The 13,209-nt window shown below is 51.5% G+C and overlaps 6 protein-coding genes across 6 annotated transcripts; 2 read left to right on the forward strand and 4 right to left on the reverse strand.

The window, feature by feature from the left end:
- Positions 1-105: 105 nt before the first annotated feature.
- Positions 106-1,289, reverse strand: M438DRAFT_359061 (glutathione S-transferase; the record flags this gene model as incomplete). Its single annotated transcript, XM_029907303.1, has 4 exons — positions 106-264; positions 318-437; positions 487-831; positions 882-1,289. 4 exons carry the CDS (start codon positions 1,287-1,289, stop codon positions 106-108), a joined length of 1,032 nt encoding a protein of 343 aa, XP_029756289.1.
- A 423-nt stretch (positions 1,290-1,712) lies between these two features.
- M438DRAFT_400096 (oligosaccharyl transferase subunit beta) lies at positions 1,713-3,399 on the reverse strand. Its single transcript, XM_029909450.1, has 3 exons — positions 3,178-3,399; positions 2,275-3,116; positions 1,713-2,221 (listed from the first exon to the last, which is right to left on the reverse strand). The coding sequence occupies exons 1-3, from the start codon at positions 3,317-3,319 to the stop codon at positions 1,802-1,804; spliced, it is 1,404 nt and encodes a 467-aa protein (XP_029756290.1). The 5' UTR covers positions 3,320-3,399; the 3' UTR covers positions 1,713-1,801.
- Positions 3,400-3,555: 156 nt separating this feature from the next.
- M438DRAFT_349127 (NADH-ubiquinone oxidoreductase) lies at positions 3,556-4,394 on the forward strand. Its single transcript, XM_029906318.1, has 2 exons — positions 3,556-3,754; positions 3,861-4,394. Exons 1-2 carry the CDS (start codon positions 3,571-3,573, stop codon positions 3,902-3,904), a joined length of 228 nt encoding a protein of 75 aa, XP_029756291.1. The 5' UTR covers positions 3,556-3,570; the 3' UTR covers positions 3,905-4,394.
- Positions 4,395-4,494: 100 nt separating this feature from the next.
- On the reverse strand, positions 4,495-5,995 carry M438DRAFT_326872 (uncharacterized protein; the record flags this gene model as incomplete). The annotated part of the gene is made up of 3 exons (XM_029903142.1): positions 5,503-5,995; positions 4,982-5,449; positions 4,495-4,926 (listed from the first exon to the last, which is right to left on the reverse strand). The coding sequence occupies exons 1-3, from the start codon at positions 5,950-5,952 to the stop codon at positions 4,495-4,497; spliced, it is 1,350 nt and encodes a 449-aa protein (XP_029756292.1). The 5' UTR covers positions 5,953-5,995.
- Positions 5,996-7,374: 1,379 nt separating this feature from the next.
- M438DRAFT_304943 (calcineurin-like phosphoesterase) lies at positions 7,375-9,781 on the forward strand (the record flags this gene model as incomplete). The annotated part of the gene is made up of 7 exons (XM_029902205.1): positions 7,375-7,585; positions 7,640-7,767; positions 7,814-8,096; positions 8,144-8,923; positions 8,977-9,030; positions 9,085-9,581; positions 9,642-9,781. 7 exons carry the CDS (start codon positions 7,375-7,377, stop codon positions 9,753-9,755), a joined length of 2,067 nt encoding a protein of 688 aa, XP_029756293.1. The 3' UTR covers positions 9,756-9,781.
- Positions 9,782-9,891: 110 nt separating this feature from the next.
- Positions 9,892-13,209, reverse strand: M438DRAFT_326876 (uncharacterized protein). Its single transcript, XM_029903143.1, has 3 exons — positions 13,045-13,209; positions 10,854-12,933; positions 9,892-10,800 (listed from the first exon to the last, which is right to left on the reverse strand). Exons 2-3 carry the CDS (start codon positions 12,886-12,888, stop codon positions 10,175-10,177), a joined length of 2,661 nt encoding a protein of 886 aa, XP_029756294.1. The 5' UTR covers positions 12,889-12,933; positions 13,045-13,209; the 3' UTR covers positions 9,892-10,174.

Here is a 13,209-nt window from a genome sequence, read left to right on the forward strand (position 1 = left end):
TGTCTAACCAATATTGTGCATTTTCAGGATGTCTTGCTGTGCTCTCTGTCTTCCCGAATGTCTCACCACTTCACTGAGCGGATCGTAGCATTTTCGTTCCCCATCTCACACATGCAAAGTCTTTTCGTGCTCTAGAACTTCCGGCATGTCAATACTTCCAGGTGAAAGCTTGCTCCAATCCTCTTCATAGCCTTTCTCAATGTGCGGCCATGGTCCAAGAGGAGTGATCGCCTTAGGATTAATGTCCGCATGACTCTTAGTGTACTGTTGTCTTGGTCAGGGTATGGTCTCCGCGCCAAAACAATTCATCGACTTACATTCTCCTTGATGTGCTTGAAGTCGGTTGTATTTCTGAACTCTTCGTGGTTCCAGTACATGCCCTTGAGCCAATTGTTCAGCACAGGGTAATCATGGCGTATGGTACCAAGATTGCATTTCTACCACGGGTTAGTACCTTTGTTACCAGACGAGTGAGAGACAACCTACGAAATGCTGCACATAGACAGTATCGAAGCGAATCAAAGTGGCGTAGAGTCGAACATCCAGCTCTGTCATCTCCTTGCCAAGCACATACGGACCTTTGCCATCATGCAGCAGCTTCTCGAGCTTGTTCAGAGCACCGAATACAGGCGGGATGTTCTTGTTGTAAGTTTCTTGGTCAGGTGCAAAGCCAGCCTTGTAGACTCCGGTATTAAGGTCTGAAGCCATCCACTCGGCGATCTTGTCTATTCTCTCGCGCAAGTGCTCAGGATACAAAGTCAATTGCGCCTTTTCGGGAGAGATAATACCATTGAATGCATCCTGAAGCCAGCGCAAGAGCTCTGCAGATTCCTGTTTCAAATGTCAGTAAAGCTGATGATGGAAGTGTCGAGTTGTCGTACGTTGTTGACTGCTGTGTTTGTCTTCTTGTCCCACAGCAGAGGCACCGAGTAGCGGCCTTTGTAGTCCTGGTCTGCCTTGAAGTAGACCTCATGCAAATATTTAGATCCAAAAAGCTTGTCGACAGTGGCATTCGGGTACTCGTCATCTGATTCAGGAAACTGCCAGCCAGGCCAACCCTTGTCGTTGCCCTTTGGGTATGGCTTGACAATACTGATATCAATGATATCTTGCAGACCCTTGAGGTGACGTGCCAGATTGGCTCGGTGAGCAAAAGGACAGAAGAGGCCGATATACATGTGGTAGCGTCCCTTCTCGGGCTGGAAGGGGTTGTTGGGTGACTTGTCAATTACACCATGCCAACTGTCCTCGGGCCCAGCATGAACTGACTTTGGTATATTCGTAGCCATTGTTTTGATGGTAGAATGGGACAGGGTATTTGGGATGATGGGTGTCCGCGTAAAGCGACTGAGCATAGACTCGGACAAGTAGTAAACCAAAAATGGAATGGCCGTCAATAAGAGAAGTGCTCTGAGATGGGTCAGCATAATGTACGCGAAGCAACTGTTCTCTGCTCACTTTTTTGGAGACGTCAGGACTTGTTGATGTAAAGATCAAAGCAATATATTGTGGTCTGGGAGACCGATTTCTAATGAGATGGTTATGATGGCTGATTGGTGATGACGTTGGCTGCGAGTCCGCGGAAAGCTGCCGCAGTCCGGACAACGAATGCAATAGCGAACTCAACCCCTCAAGTATGATCTTTTATTATTGTGATCAATCAAGTTTAACAAGCTTCACAAGATTCAATGAAACACCCCGAACGAAGTATTGATGCAAGTCCGAAATGGAAGCGGATTTGAAATAAAGGAAATCACTTTTCTCATCTAGATAGATATTCTATGCGTACAGAGATGCGCAACTATTGCGTCTTCTTGGCCTTGGACTCATCAGGCTTGCTGTAGAGCCAAACGGCGACGAAGATCAGCCAGCCAGTGGCCGTAACGCCGATACCAGCGATCCAGGGGTAAGCGCCACTGATGACGAAACTGCGTGGCCACTCATCGTGAGCAAAGTGGCGGACAGTGACAGTACGCTTCTCGTAGACGTTGCTCAAGAAAGGACGCTTGTAGTTGACGATGAAGTTGAAGATACCATGCTGGTCGGGCACGGTGAAGGTAGTGCTGAAAATGGTGCTGTTGGCAGTGCGCGAGGTGGGCTTCAGAGCCAGGCGGTGGAAAGGAGACAGCATGCTGAATTCAAGCTGGAGGGAGTCTTCGGACGAAGGAACGAAAGGAACCAGGCGGTCACCGTCATACTCGGACAGTTCGATCGAGTAGTGCTGCGAGATGATTAGCGATGAAGCATAGCTGTGCAGCACAATATTCAACTTACGACATCGTTCTTAATTCTGTACATGACGGGGTTGATTTCAGGGAACTCAGAGACGCTCAAGTTGGTAGAGTCCTTGACCTTGCCCTCGTTGAGGTAGTGCTGGACCTTGCCAACCTTGAGAACACCAATTTCCTGGAAAGTCCAGGCGGATAGCTTCTCAGCGAAGGCCTTGTTGGCAGTACTGGTGGCCTGAGTAGCTTTGGGAGCCTTGACCTGTGCGTTGAACCAAGTGTCCTGCAGCATCTCGGCGGAACCGAGAACGGTGAAGCGAGCCGAGTTTCTGGCCTGGAAAGTCGAGATGAGCGACAGCTGGGCGCCAGAAGCAAAGACATCCTCGAGAGCCTCCTCCTCCTTGGGGTTGTATGAGTAGGCAGTCTCGGGGGCACGAAGGATAGGGGCGAGCAGAGGGCTAGCATTTCCGAGAAGCTGACCGACGGCGCGAGGGACAGCGAGGGTTCCGTCAACGCCGAAGTAGTTCTTGACACCAGGCTTCAAGGACCTGGGAGCGGGGATAAGCAAAACATCGTGCTTGTCGGCAGCCGACTTGGTGTCGTAGTTGATGTGGTCAACAACGAGCGCACTACGCTCTGGAGGAAGGGTGACATCGAACTCGAGAAGGAGGGAAGCGACGGCGGCAGGGATGGGCTGATCGGCAGAGAGGGCGAGCAGAACGTTGCCATTGTTGTTAACATAGTCGACCAGGATGTTGGGAGTCAACTGGGGACCGAAGCCCTTTGACTTGGGAGGCAGGAGCACGAGATGGTCGTAGGCGAGATTGCCGTGCTTGAACAGCGAGAGGCCGCTTGACTTTGGCGATTCATATGTGACGCTGTATCCACGAGCTGGTTTCAGATCAATCAGCCTAGCTCTTCATAGCAAAAGATATACCAAGACCAAACTCACATTCCAGGTCGCCAAAGAAGGACGAGTACTTTGACTTGTCCGAGGCTTCCTCGAGTACGACCAGCAGACGGTTGCCTGTGGAGCTCAATGCCTGGACCAGGCTGATGAGGCCCAGCAGCAACAAAGACAGGAAGCTCTTCATCTTTGCTTGTCTCAATTGGATTATCAAGAAGCAAGAACTAGCAGCGTAACCAACTCTCAGACGAAGCTCCAGCTGTCCTCCGTAAACGCGCAATGCGATGCGGAGAGCTGCCGCTGCCAAGACCCTCCATGCAAGTCGCGCGCGCAATGACCACCCAGCGCCGGCGAGAGCATCAGCCAATGCGAAGGCCGCTGAAGCAAGCAATTGACGACGATTTGTATACCACTAATTCCACACAACCATCACACACAATGGCTCCCGTACAATTCTGGTCGACCCCTGGTCTCTACGTCAAGTGGGCTGCCCGCAACAAGCCCGCCATCTTCTGGTCCATCGTCGTCGGCAGCGTCGGTCCCGTCATGGCCCTCGTCGTCCCTCCCATCCGCGCCCGCTTCGGTGACGGTCCTCGTCCTCAGATCCCCTTGACCTACCCGAGTGAGTCTCTTTCCACCGTATCTCTTCGTTTCATCCGCCTCAGCACCCGGAGCCAGCTTCTCGATCAATCGCGCATCAGACACCACAGCTAACACACCCTCTCCAGTACCCAAGGGCCCTCGCAACATCCCTTCCGGCTACGAAGACTAAATCACTCGCCAAACCCTCACATATCCGACCTTTCCATCACCCGCGCCAACCCATCCGATACTTGTACATACGAGCACTGCAGCCGTTACTACACCACCCCGACCAACCGATACAGGGAATCCTATTTTCAACCGGAGTCTTGGGCATATCAATTGACTTTTCCCTCTTCCAACAATTGTCCTTTTACGAATGCAAAATATACCAGCCAGAGGCTATTTTCTATTTCCTACCTTGTGTGCCCCGATCTTGTGCACATGCTTGAAGCTCGAACACATCATCAATTCAATTTAACAAAAGATAAACAGGTCATGAGGTCACGGTGATGATGGCGAAGGTTAAGATCATGGGGGAATGGAATCAGTGATGCTGACTTTTAAAATGTACCGAGTTGTTTCCATCTGAAAATGCAAGCTTGACGTCAAGCACGTCTGCAATTTAGCAAGCATTGTAAGTCTATCCTCTGCCAATTTCCATCGATTAGTCGTTTCTCGTTTCGCATGAGCATCGATCCAGTCGATTTGTCATGTCGTTCGGAACGTGATTGGACGGCGAAAGCAATCATCCACCGGATCCGGAATTTGTCAACGAGCTCAAGTCTCTTCGTCCTCCTCATCGTCAGCCTCCTCGGCTTCCTCGTCTTCGTCGTCAAAGGCCTCCTCGGCACGTCTCTTGCCCTTGCCACTGTACGACTCAACCTCAGGCTCAAGCTCAGGTTCAAGCTCGGGCTCAGGTTCAGGCTCCCAGAGGTAGTCAGCGCCCATGACCTTGGTGCAGGTGAGCCACTTGATGGGAGAGCTGGCGATATCAAGCTGACTCTCGTTGACCATCAGAGGTGCAACGATAGCAGAGACACCGACCTTGATGATGTCAAGGTTGTTGGCGAGCACGCTCTTACCCTTGACGCTCATGGGGAAGTGAGTGTTGAAGCCGGCGGTGAGCTCACGAGTAAGATAGGCTGAACCGCCCTTGTGAAGACGGGCGTAGATATCTTGACCGCCGAACTGGTTGTTGTGGGTACCATCCTGTAATGTGTTAGTGATGTGTATACAGGCAAGAAGGAAAGAGGACAAGACTCACGTTGGCGAGAGTTTGTCCCCACCAGTGGCGATAGAGAGCGACTCCGATCCAGCTGAAGACGTCGCGTCCGTACTCTTGTCTACCAATGCCGTCACGGTCGGCGCGACCGGTGACTTCCGACTTCTGCAGACCGGAGGGGTAGTGGGTGCTGATAGCAACCTCAATCTGCTGGCACTGCTTCTTGATGATCTCGTGCTTGCTCTCGACAAGGTCACGGAGCTCCACGTTAAGCTGGTCGAGCATAGAGCGGGCTTTGGGGTTTCTTCTCAGGATAGCAGCGGTGGGAGGTGTGCTGAGTAGAAGGTTGTACTTGCCGACCAGGTGGATGAGGGCTTCCTTGAACATGACCTTCGACTCGATGCGGTAGGCGACATCGATCCAGATGATAGGGTCGATAGAGATGGCCTTGAAGAAGTCTTGACCTCTAGCGAGGAGGTAGTTTTCGATGACCTTTGCGACCATGGGAATCTGCCGTGAAAGTCAGTATAACCGAGTATAGTAGGGAACTGTATAAGACTTACAGAGCCAAGGTATTCAGCAACCTCAATGAGGCCCATAGCGTCAGGAAGCACAGTCTCGATGCTCTTGTCGTTCAAGACGATGGGCTGGTTAGCGATACTCCGAAGCAGTCTGTCATAGTCGGAGAACAGGCTGGGACGAAAGCGGTAGGCTTTATCGCCCTCATGCATCATGGTGACTTTCTTGGTAGGCTTGCCATCCTTATCGATAGGGATACGTCTAAAGACAGGCTTGATGGGTCTGGTGCTAGTCTCATCGAAGTCTTGAAGACAGAGCATGTAACGAGTGCCCTGCTTTAGTCCTTCACGAGAGAGGTTAGGTCCGGCGGTCTGGAGCATCTCGGCGAATCTGCTGCTACACTGGACGAGCTGGGCGGAATGCAGCTTGTATTTGCGATCAGTCGACACTACGACGATAGTGTCGGCGGTTGGGACCTCGACTTGATAAGACATCTTGGTATTGTTGGATGGGATGTTGACGTAGAGAGATCGTAAGACTAAGAAAAGAGGCAATATAAGTATGTATACTTCGTAAGGCCAAGCAGTGTTGTATGACTGAGATGGAAGAGGATAAGTAAGGGTGACTTACGGTGATGCTCCGATGAAGCCGTACGTCTGTGATTGCGCGCGAGTGGCGGCGGCAGTGACGAGATGTACGGTGTTGGAGGACAGGAAGCAAAATTAAAAGAGGAATAACAGTGAAGGATAGTGAAGGACCTGTGCTCCGATGAAGCTGCGCGTACGTGTTTGCGCGCGAGCGGCGGCGGGAGTGACGGAAGATGAGATACCAACGAAGAGAGACGGTGAAAAGGAGATGGCAGTGAATGATAGTACAAATGACTTACGACGATGCTCCGATGGACACGCACGCTCGCTCTCAACGGACATTCACCTAACCATCAAAAACATCTTGCCTTTTGACAGCTAGAACAGAGACCCTAGAGGGTAGAGGAGAGAGGGCTCGAACTTGAAAGAGGAGTAATAAGGGGCACAAGGAGCATGTTAGAATTGTGCTCTCCCAGCCCGCCAACACACCCGACAAAACATCCATCAAAATGCACAATGATTTTGATGTTTATACGGAGGTCCAAAGAGATCAAATCAAGGTGTCGCTTTCAGTGGACATTTACCTGATTCTCAAAAACACCTTGCCTTTTGACAGCTAGAACAGAGACCCTAGTGGGAGGAAGAGATGGGGCAAGAAGTTGGAAGAGGAGTAACCAGGGGCACGAGGAGCATGTTGAAATTGAGCTCTCCCAGCCTGCCAATACACCTGATCAAACATCCATCAAAATGCACAATGATTTTGATGTTTATACGATGGTCCGAAGAGAGCAAATCAAGGTGCCACTCTCAGTGGACATTTACCTGATCATCAAAAACATCTTGCCTTTTGATACGTAGTACAGGGACCCTGGAGGGCGGACGAGAGAGGGCTCGACGTCGACATCGGCGGCTAGTCCCGACAAGGAAGGAAGCTTCACATGCGGCGGCCCGTAAAGAAACATGCTTGTCATCAACTCCGGCCCCCCTCGCTCTTCACTGTATGCAGGCACGTGGGTTTATCAATGGTCGACGATAAGCAAAGAGGCGATCCCCGTCATATAGCAGCCGTCGCTTGCAAATCGAGTCTGTGCAAAAGGGCCAAAAAGCATGTCGGAGAGGAGCGACCTTGCTCTTTAAAAGGTTGATAGGGACCTGCAGGTAGGTGGGCTTTTAAGCAATCAGTTCCTTCTCTTCCAGTGCTTGTTTGATAGGGCAAACGCGCTTGAATCCTGATAAGCATTGCTGTGAGCTAAGCACTATTTATTTTGCATTTTACCACTTCTAAAATATTCCTCTCATTGGTAGCACCTCATTCATTCATTTTTTGATATGCGCGTTACAAACAGTGCCTGGGCCTCTGCCCTTCTGGCATTGGCCACTCCTGTCTTCGCTTGTGAGAGCTGCGAGCATCCTGAGCAAGATGTTGTTATGACAAGACATGTTCGTCGTATGCAGCCCGACGCTCAGAACGCTACTGTCGCTCCTCGAGGACCACTAGCCTGGGGTCAGCTTAACGTACTTCACACGACAGATACACACGGTAATTGATCTCAATTTCCATCATGCTTGTTGACAGTACTGACCGAAATCAAAGGCTGGCTTGAAGGACATATCAGAGAGCAGAATTACGGCGCTGATTGGGGAGATTATGTCTCTTTCGTCAAGCAAATGAGACAGAAGGCACGAGACCTAGATGTTGACCTTCTGGTGGTCGACACCGGTGTGAGTTGTAACGAGAGCTTTTGCGAGTTATGCTGATCAGATCCAGGATCTTCACGATGGTGCAGGTCTTAGTGATGCTACCGGAGTCGCCAGTTACGACGGTGTTAACGGTGAACTGTCTAATCCCATCTTCGAGCAGTTGGACTACGACTTGTTGACTATTGGAAACCACGAGCTCTATGTCTCTGAGATTGCCTACGAAACATTCAACCAGTTTGCAAAGTCCTATGGCGAGAGATACTTGACCAGCAATGTTCAAATCAGAAACCCAAGCACTGGCGAGCTCGAGTACATTGGCAAGAAGTACAGATACTTCACCACCAAGAAAGGTCGGTAGTATGTCCATCAACCACTAGTACCTACTAACACTCTTGAGTAGGCCTCAGAATCATGGCATTCGGTGTGCTGTTTGACTTTACTGGTAACTCGAATGCCTCGGTTATCACCAAGGCTGCCGACATGGTCAAGGAATCTTGGTTCTTGAACGCCGTCAATCACAAGAACGTCGATGCTTTCTTGGTGATCGGCCATAACCCTGTCAGCCGCAAGAGTAGTAGCAACACCCTGCAGACCGTTTACGAGGCCATTCGTGCTATCAAACCCGAAACTCCTATTCAAATGTTCGGTGGCCACACTCACATCCGCGACTTTGCAATCTATGATGATAGGTCTGTTGGCATGGAAAGCGGAAGATACTGCGAGACTTTGGGCTTTTTGTCTATGAGCGGTATCGAATCAAGCCACTACCGTGGTAAGGTCAACCCCAAGGGTGTGCCAAACCCGACTATGAAAGCCAAGAAGGTGAGCACTGCTTCAGCTTCTGCAAGCATTGCGTCTTCTACAGGCTCTTCCAACATGACATTCTTCCGCCGCTATCTCGACTGGAACCGCATGACATTCGAGTACCACGCCGAAGGCAGTCAGACCAAGGCTTTCGACACCACCAAGGGTCTTGCTGTGACGGAAAATATCACAGCCACTCGCAAGGAGTTGAACCTGACTAGTATTTACGGCTGTGCACCTCAGACTTGGTGCCTTAGCTGCGCACCATTCATGTCTGAAGGCTCAATCTACTCTCTGCTCGCCACAGCTCTTTCCGCTACCATCATCACAGAGGAGCGTGCCAGCAAGCCTCGTCTCATTATTACCAACAGTGGTATGTTGGAGACGATCTGTATGAACCGTAGCGGTGCTGACAGAAATCCACAGGCCACATCAGATTTGATCTTGCCGAGGGAGCATTCGACTACGACTCCAGCTTCAGTAAGCAGCCATACATACCGACTATCGTCAAATTACCTGCTAACTATGTAATAGTCGTTTCGCCGTTCACGGATGCTTTCAACTACCTTCCCGACGTGCCTTACCACCTCGCTAGTCAAGTGCTCGCAGCTCTCGAAAGTGGAGACTACCCATCCAAACGAGACCTTTCCACAGAATCATTCGGTTTCACCCAAATGAACCCCTCGCTCGATAGCTGCATCGACCCTCCTGTGACCCGCGACAATCTCATCACCAAGCGTTCTTACCCGGGCGGCCGCATCATCAGACGTCAAACCACCACCACACCCGGCTATGTCACCACCGACGACTTCGGCAGCGACGGCGATGACACCGTTCACTCCAAGATCCCCTACTACTCGGTCCCTAACTTTTTCCAAGCTAATGGCAGTCTTCCTGCCAATGGCACTTTGGCCGCTGATGCCACGGTCGACCTGATCTTTTTGGATTATGTCGCTGGTAGTGTTGTGAAGGCCCTTAACGGATTGGGTGGAGATTACACTGATGAGGAAGTTACCTATTATTTGCCCAAGGTAAGTTTCCTCCGTCGTTTTGAACATGAACGGATTCGATAACTGACCATTTCGGAACAGAACTTCACTACCAACTCGTACTTGCCCGCATACGCAAAGATGGCTCCCGAATGGCAGGCTAATGTCCCCAACTGCCCTGTCGGCTTGGGCATTGGTTACAACATCACCTCGTAGTTCATCAGATTCGAGGATGTAGACAGGTAGCAATTGAGCAATCATTTTGGAGACGTCAGAGAGAGAGAAAGAGCCTCTAAGACTACAAAAAAGAAACACCATTGGAATCTTGGCCAGTCTCATGGCCAGAAGTAACATGTAAAAGTAAACACATTCATTTGGAAGCCCATGTCATTTGATCGGTCTAAAGGCATTCGAGTAAAACAAATTCATGACAACTTAGTCATTTCTTATCATGTGTCTGAATGAAAAACGAAAACGGTGCTATGCCTTACTTCTCTGTTCCTTTTAGTTATCCTATATTTCTCATAATCAAAAAGAACTAAAACACTGGGGATGCCTTTTGACCCGAGCATCCTAATGCATCAAACCAGAAGTAAAGCAAGGTGGATGATGAAACAGTTCGAAGAAAGAGGAGCTTAATCCTCGGTGGGATCTCCATACTCCCACTGACCACGTCTGTTCTCCTTGGCCTCGGCCTCACGCTCTTGCAAATCAGCAAGGATGTCTCCAGCGGCGCGCTCCCAAGTCTTGAGCTTCTTGGGGACCATGGCGAAACCTTCAGAGACGAGATCAGCGTTGACGCTCTCGTTCAAGCTATCGCTCTGCTTGGGATCGAATAGTGTGACGTAAAGGGTACCCTCGCGAGAGTCAATGTAGTCGACGTTTGCAACGAGTTGGCGGTCGGCAGTAGAGTCACTGATGATGTTGACGGCTTCGCGGAGGTATTCAGGGGCGGTGGGGAATTGGAGGAAGGAGAAGGCGGCGTCGAGGGCTTGAGCGCGGAGTTTTTGGATGCCGAAGCGGCCTTGGTCGAGTTGGCGGAGCTGCGACCAGGGGATTGTTTCGCTGTTGCCGTAGTCGATGAAGACGACTTCTGCGGTCTTGTTTTCGCGATCATTGCGGCGGATGCGGGCGCGGTACCACTCATTGTCTTCACTGAATCTTGCTGATACAAAGTCGCCGGCCTTGGGGGCTTGTTCGAGAGGCTTGTTGGCGGAGGATGAGATGTGGAAGTTGCGGAAAAGGTTCATGAGATCGGTCACTGCGTGTTTGTTAGCAAGTGTTTCGCAACACAAGAAATGGATAAGGACTTACGGGCTGCGGTACCAGTTCCAATCTCTTGGATCTTGATACGTCCATTGGTCGGGTCAATGTTAGTGACAACGACATCACGGTAGTCCTTGCGGCGCTCGACTTGAGCATCACCATTCAGGCCAACAGCACCAGCAGAAGCGTCGTACTCTTCGCCTTCCTCAGCAATCTCCTTCGAAGGGTCCCAGTCGTGCCACATGCCACGTCTGGCCTCCTTGGCTCTTTGCTCAGCAGCGAAGAGCTCGCCGGCATTGCCCGACTTCTCTGCGCTGTAGGCGTGGACCGAAGCCAGACCTTCCTCAACAAGCAGCTTAGCGAAGCTTTCACGGTTGATGTACAGTTGGCCGATGAAGCCTCCAACCTTGTCGGTACCCTCGACGTCGATTTCGACATCACGTTGTTGGCATCTGCGGTTGGCGAATTCATGTGCCTCCTGACCAAAGGGCTCGCCCTTCTCGGTAGGGTTGCGAGCTGAACGAGGTGCGGTGATACCGGAAAGGACGAAGGTAAGTTTGGCATTCTCACGAGGCACCAAAACAGTGAATCTGCTTCCGCTCTTGACAAAGTCAACAACAGCGGGTACCTTTCTTTGGCGAGACAGGAGGGTGAGCTGACGCTTGGCTTGGTCGACGGATGCGCTGTAGTCGACGTATTCGGTCTTCTTGGGAGGCTTAGGGTTCCACATGCCCTTGCCCGCAGTCTGGGCAGCCTCTTCGGCGGCAAGGAGCTCGTCGTAGATGGGCGAACGGTCAGTGTCGTCCATACGGTGTCTAATGACCGAGGCGTATCCCTGTTCAACGAGCGAAAGACCCACGTTCTCGTCGTTGAGAGTGACAGTGGCCATCTCGCGTTCATCGAAGCCTTCGGTAGCGGGTCTCTTGCCATCGATGGTGACCTTGACGTGCTTTCCAATCAGACGCTTACGCAGGAACTCCTTGGCCTCGGCACCGAAAGGAGATTGCTTGGGATCCGAAGGCTTGGGCTGGCGAACACTGCTGAGGTTAACACGCTTCTCAGCGCCGGCCTTGTTGCGAAGGTAAAGAGTATCGGCAGAGAAGACGCGGCTGACAGTGGCTTCGATCTGGCCTGTACCGGCCGACCTTTGCGAAACGTGGCCCTCGAACAGGCCCAATTTGTTATCGCGGGCATGACGTTCGGCTTGTCTCAACTTGGCCATCTCCGGACCGAGCCATGTCGAGTGGTGATCGGTGCAGCGGGCAAGTCCAGCCTTGAGAAGGAACTCGGCAATGCTGCCCATGGGATGTCTGACTTCTCCGACCAGAAGGTTGTTGGGTGAGACGCCGAGAATGCGGACCTGGACACCGCGTTGCAGTAGTCTCTCCTCGACGAAGCGGTGTGCTTCGGTACCAAAAGGCTCTGCGGGTTGCTCTGATTGATCGGATGGGTTGATTCGTTTGGTGGCAGGGGCGCGTACGCCGGCAAGCAAGACAATGGTTTGCGTGTGCTTGGTGGGCTGGACCAACAGGCGACAGATGAGACGGTCTGCACTCAGGACACGCTCGACGATGGCGTCAATGGGCTGACCCTTGTAAGCTTCGGAGAAGGCTCTTGGGTCTGACAAGTCGTGGACGTTATCGATACGTTGTGGGTTGGGGTTCCAGAGGCCCTTCTCGTCGACCTTGGCATGGCTCTCGAGAGCTTGCAATCTCTCGAGCAACTCTGTGCCCTGTGGTGTATCCTCCTTTTTGCCAGCGTCATCTCTCAGCTTGACCAGACCTTCACGAACGACGAGATCGAGAAGGTGCTTGCCGCTTTGCAGGATGATGACACCGTAATCGCGAGGTGAAGGCGTAGGAACATTGTAAAGAACACTGAATCTCACAACCTTGCCGACACAGAGCTTGCGGACGAAGTCTCTGGACTCGAAGGCACCGGGCTCATCACCTTCTCTGCGTATCCTAGGAGCACTGACAAAGGCCAAGCTCAGGGTGCGTTCTTGAGAAGGGTTCTTGATGTTGTGCAGGACGAGAGTGTCGCCAGAGAGCACGCTCTTGACCTTAGCCTCCATAAGAGCCATGATTGGATGCGTGACAGTAGATTGCGAGGTGGAAGGTACGGTATGCTGAGAGAATTGGTCAATTGCTGTTGGTTGCAAGGGATTGGTGGCGAGTGTAGGAGGGGTCGTGGGTTGTGTGGACTCGTGGCCAGGGCTTCGAAAGGGTCTCGTGCTCACCAGTGGGTCGATTGCAGCTGCAAAACGCAATCCAGTATATCGTCAATGCCGTATATAAGAGTCGAGTCGGATAGAAGGATGCTCGTTCAAGATGAAGCAATTGCTCTTGGAAACAAAAAGCACTTGATACAGAAGCTCCAAGGGTTCAAGGAGGTCGAGAAACAT

This window comes from Aureobasidium pullulans (assembly GCF_000721785.1).
Source record: "Aureobasidium pullulans EXF-150 unplaced genomic scaffold scaffold_27, whole genome shotgun sequence".
Classification (NCBI taxonomy): Eukaryota; Fungi; Ascomycota; class Dothideomycetes; order Dothideales; family Saccotheciaceae; genus Aureobasidium; species Aureobasidium pullulans.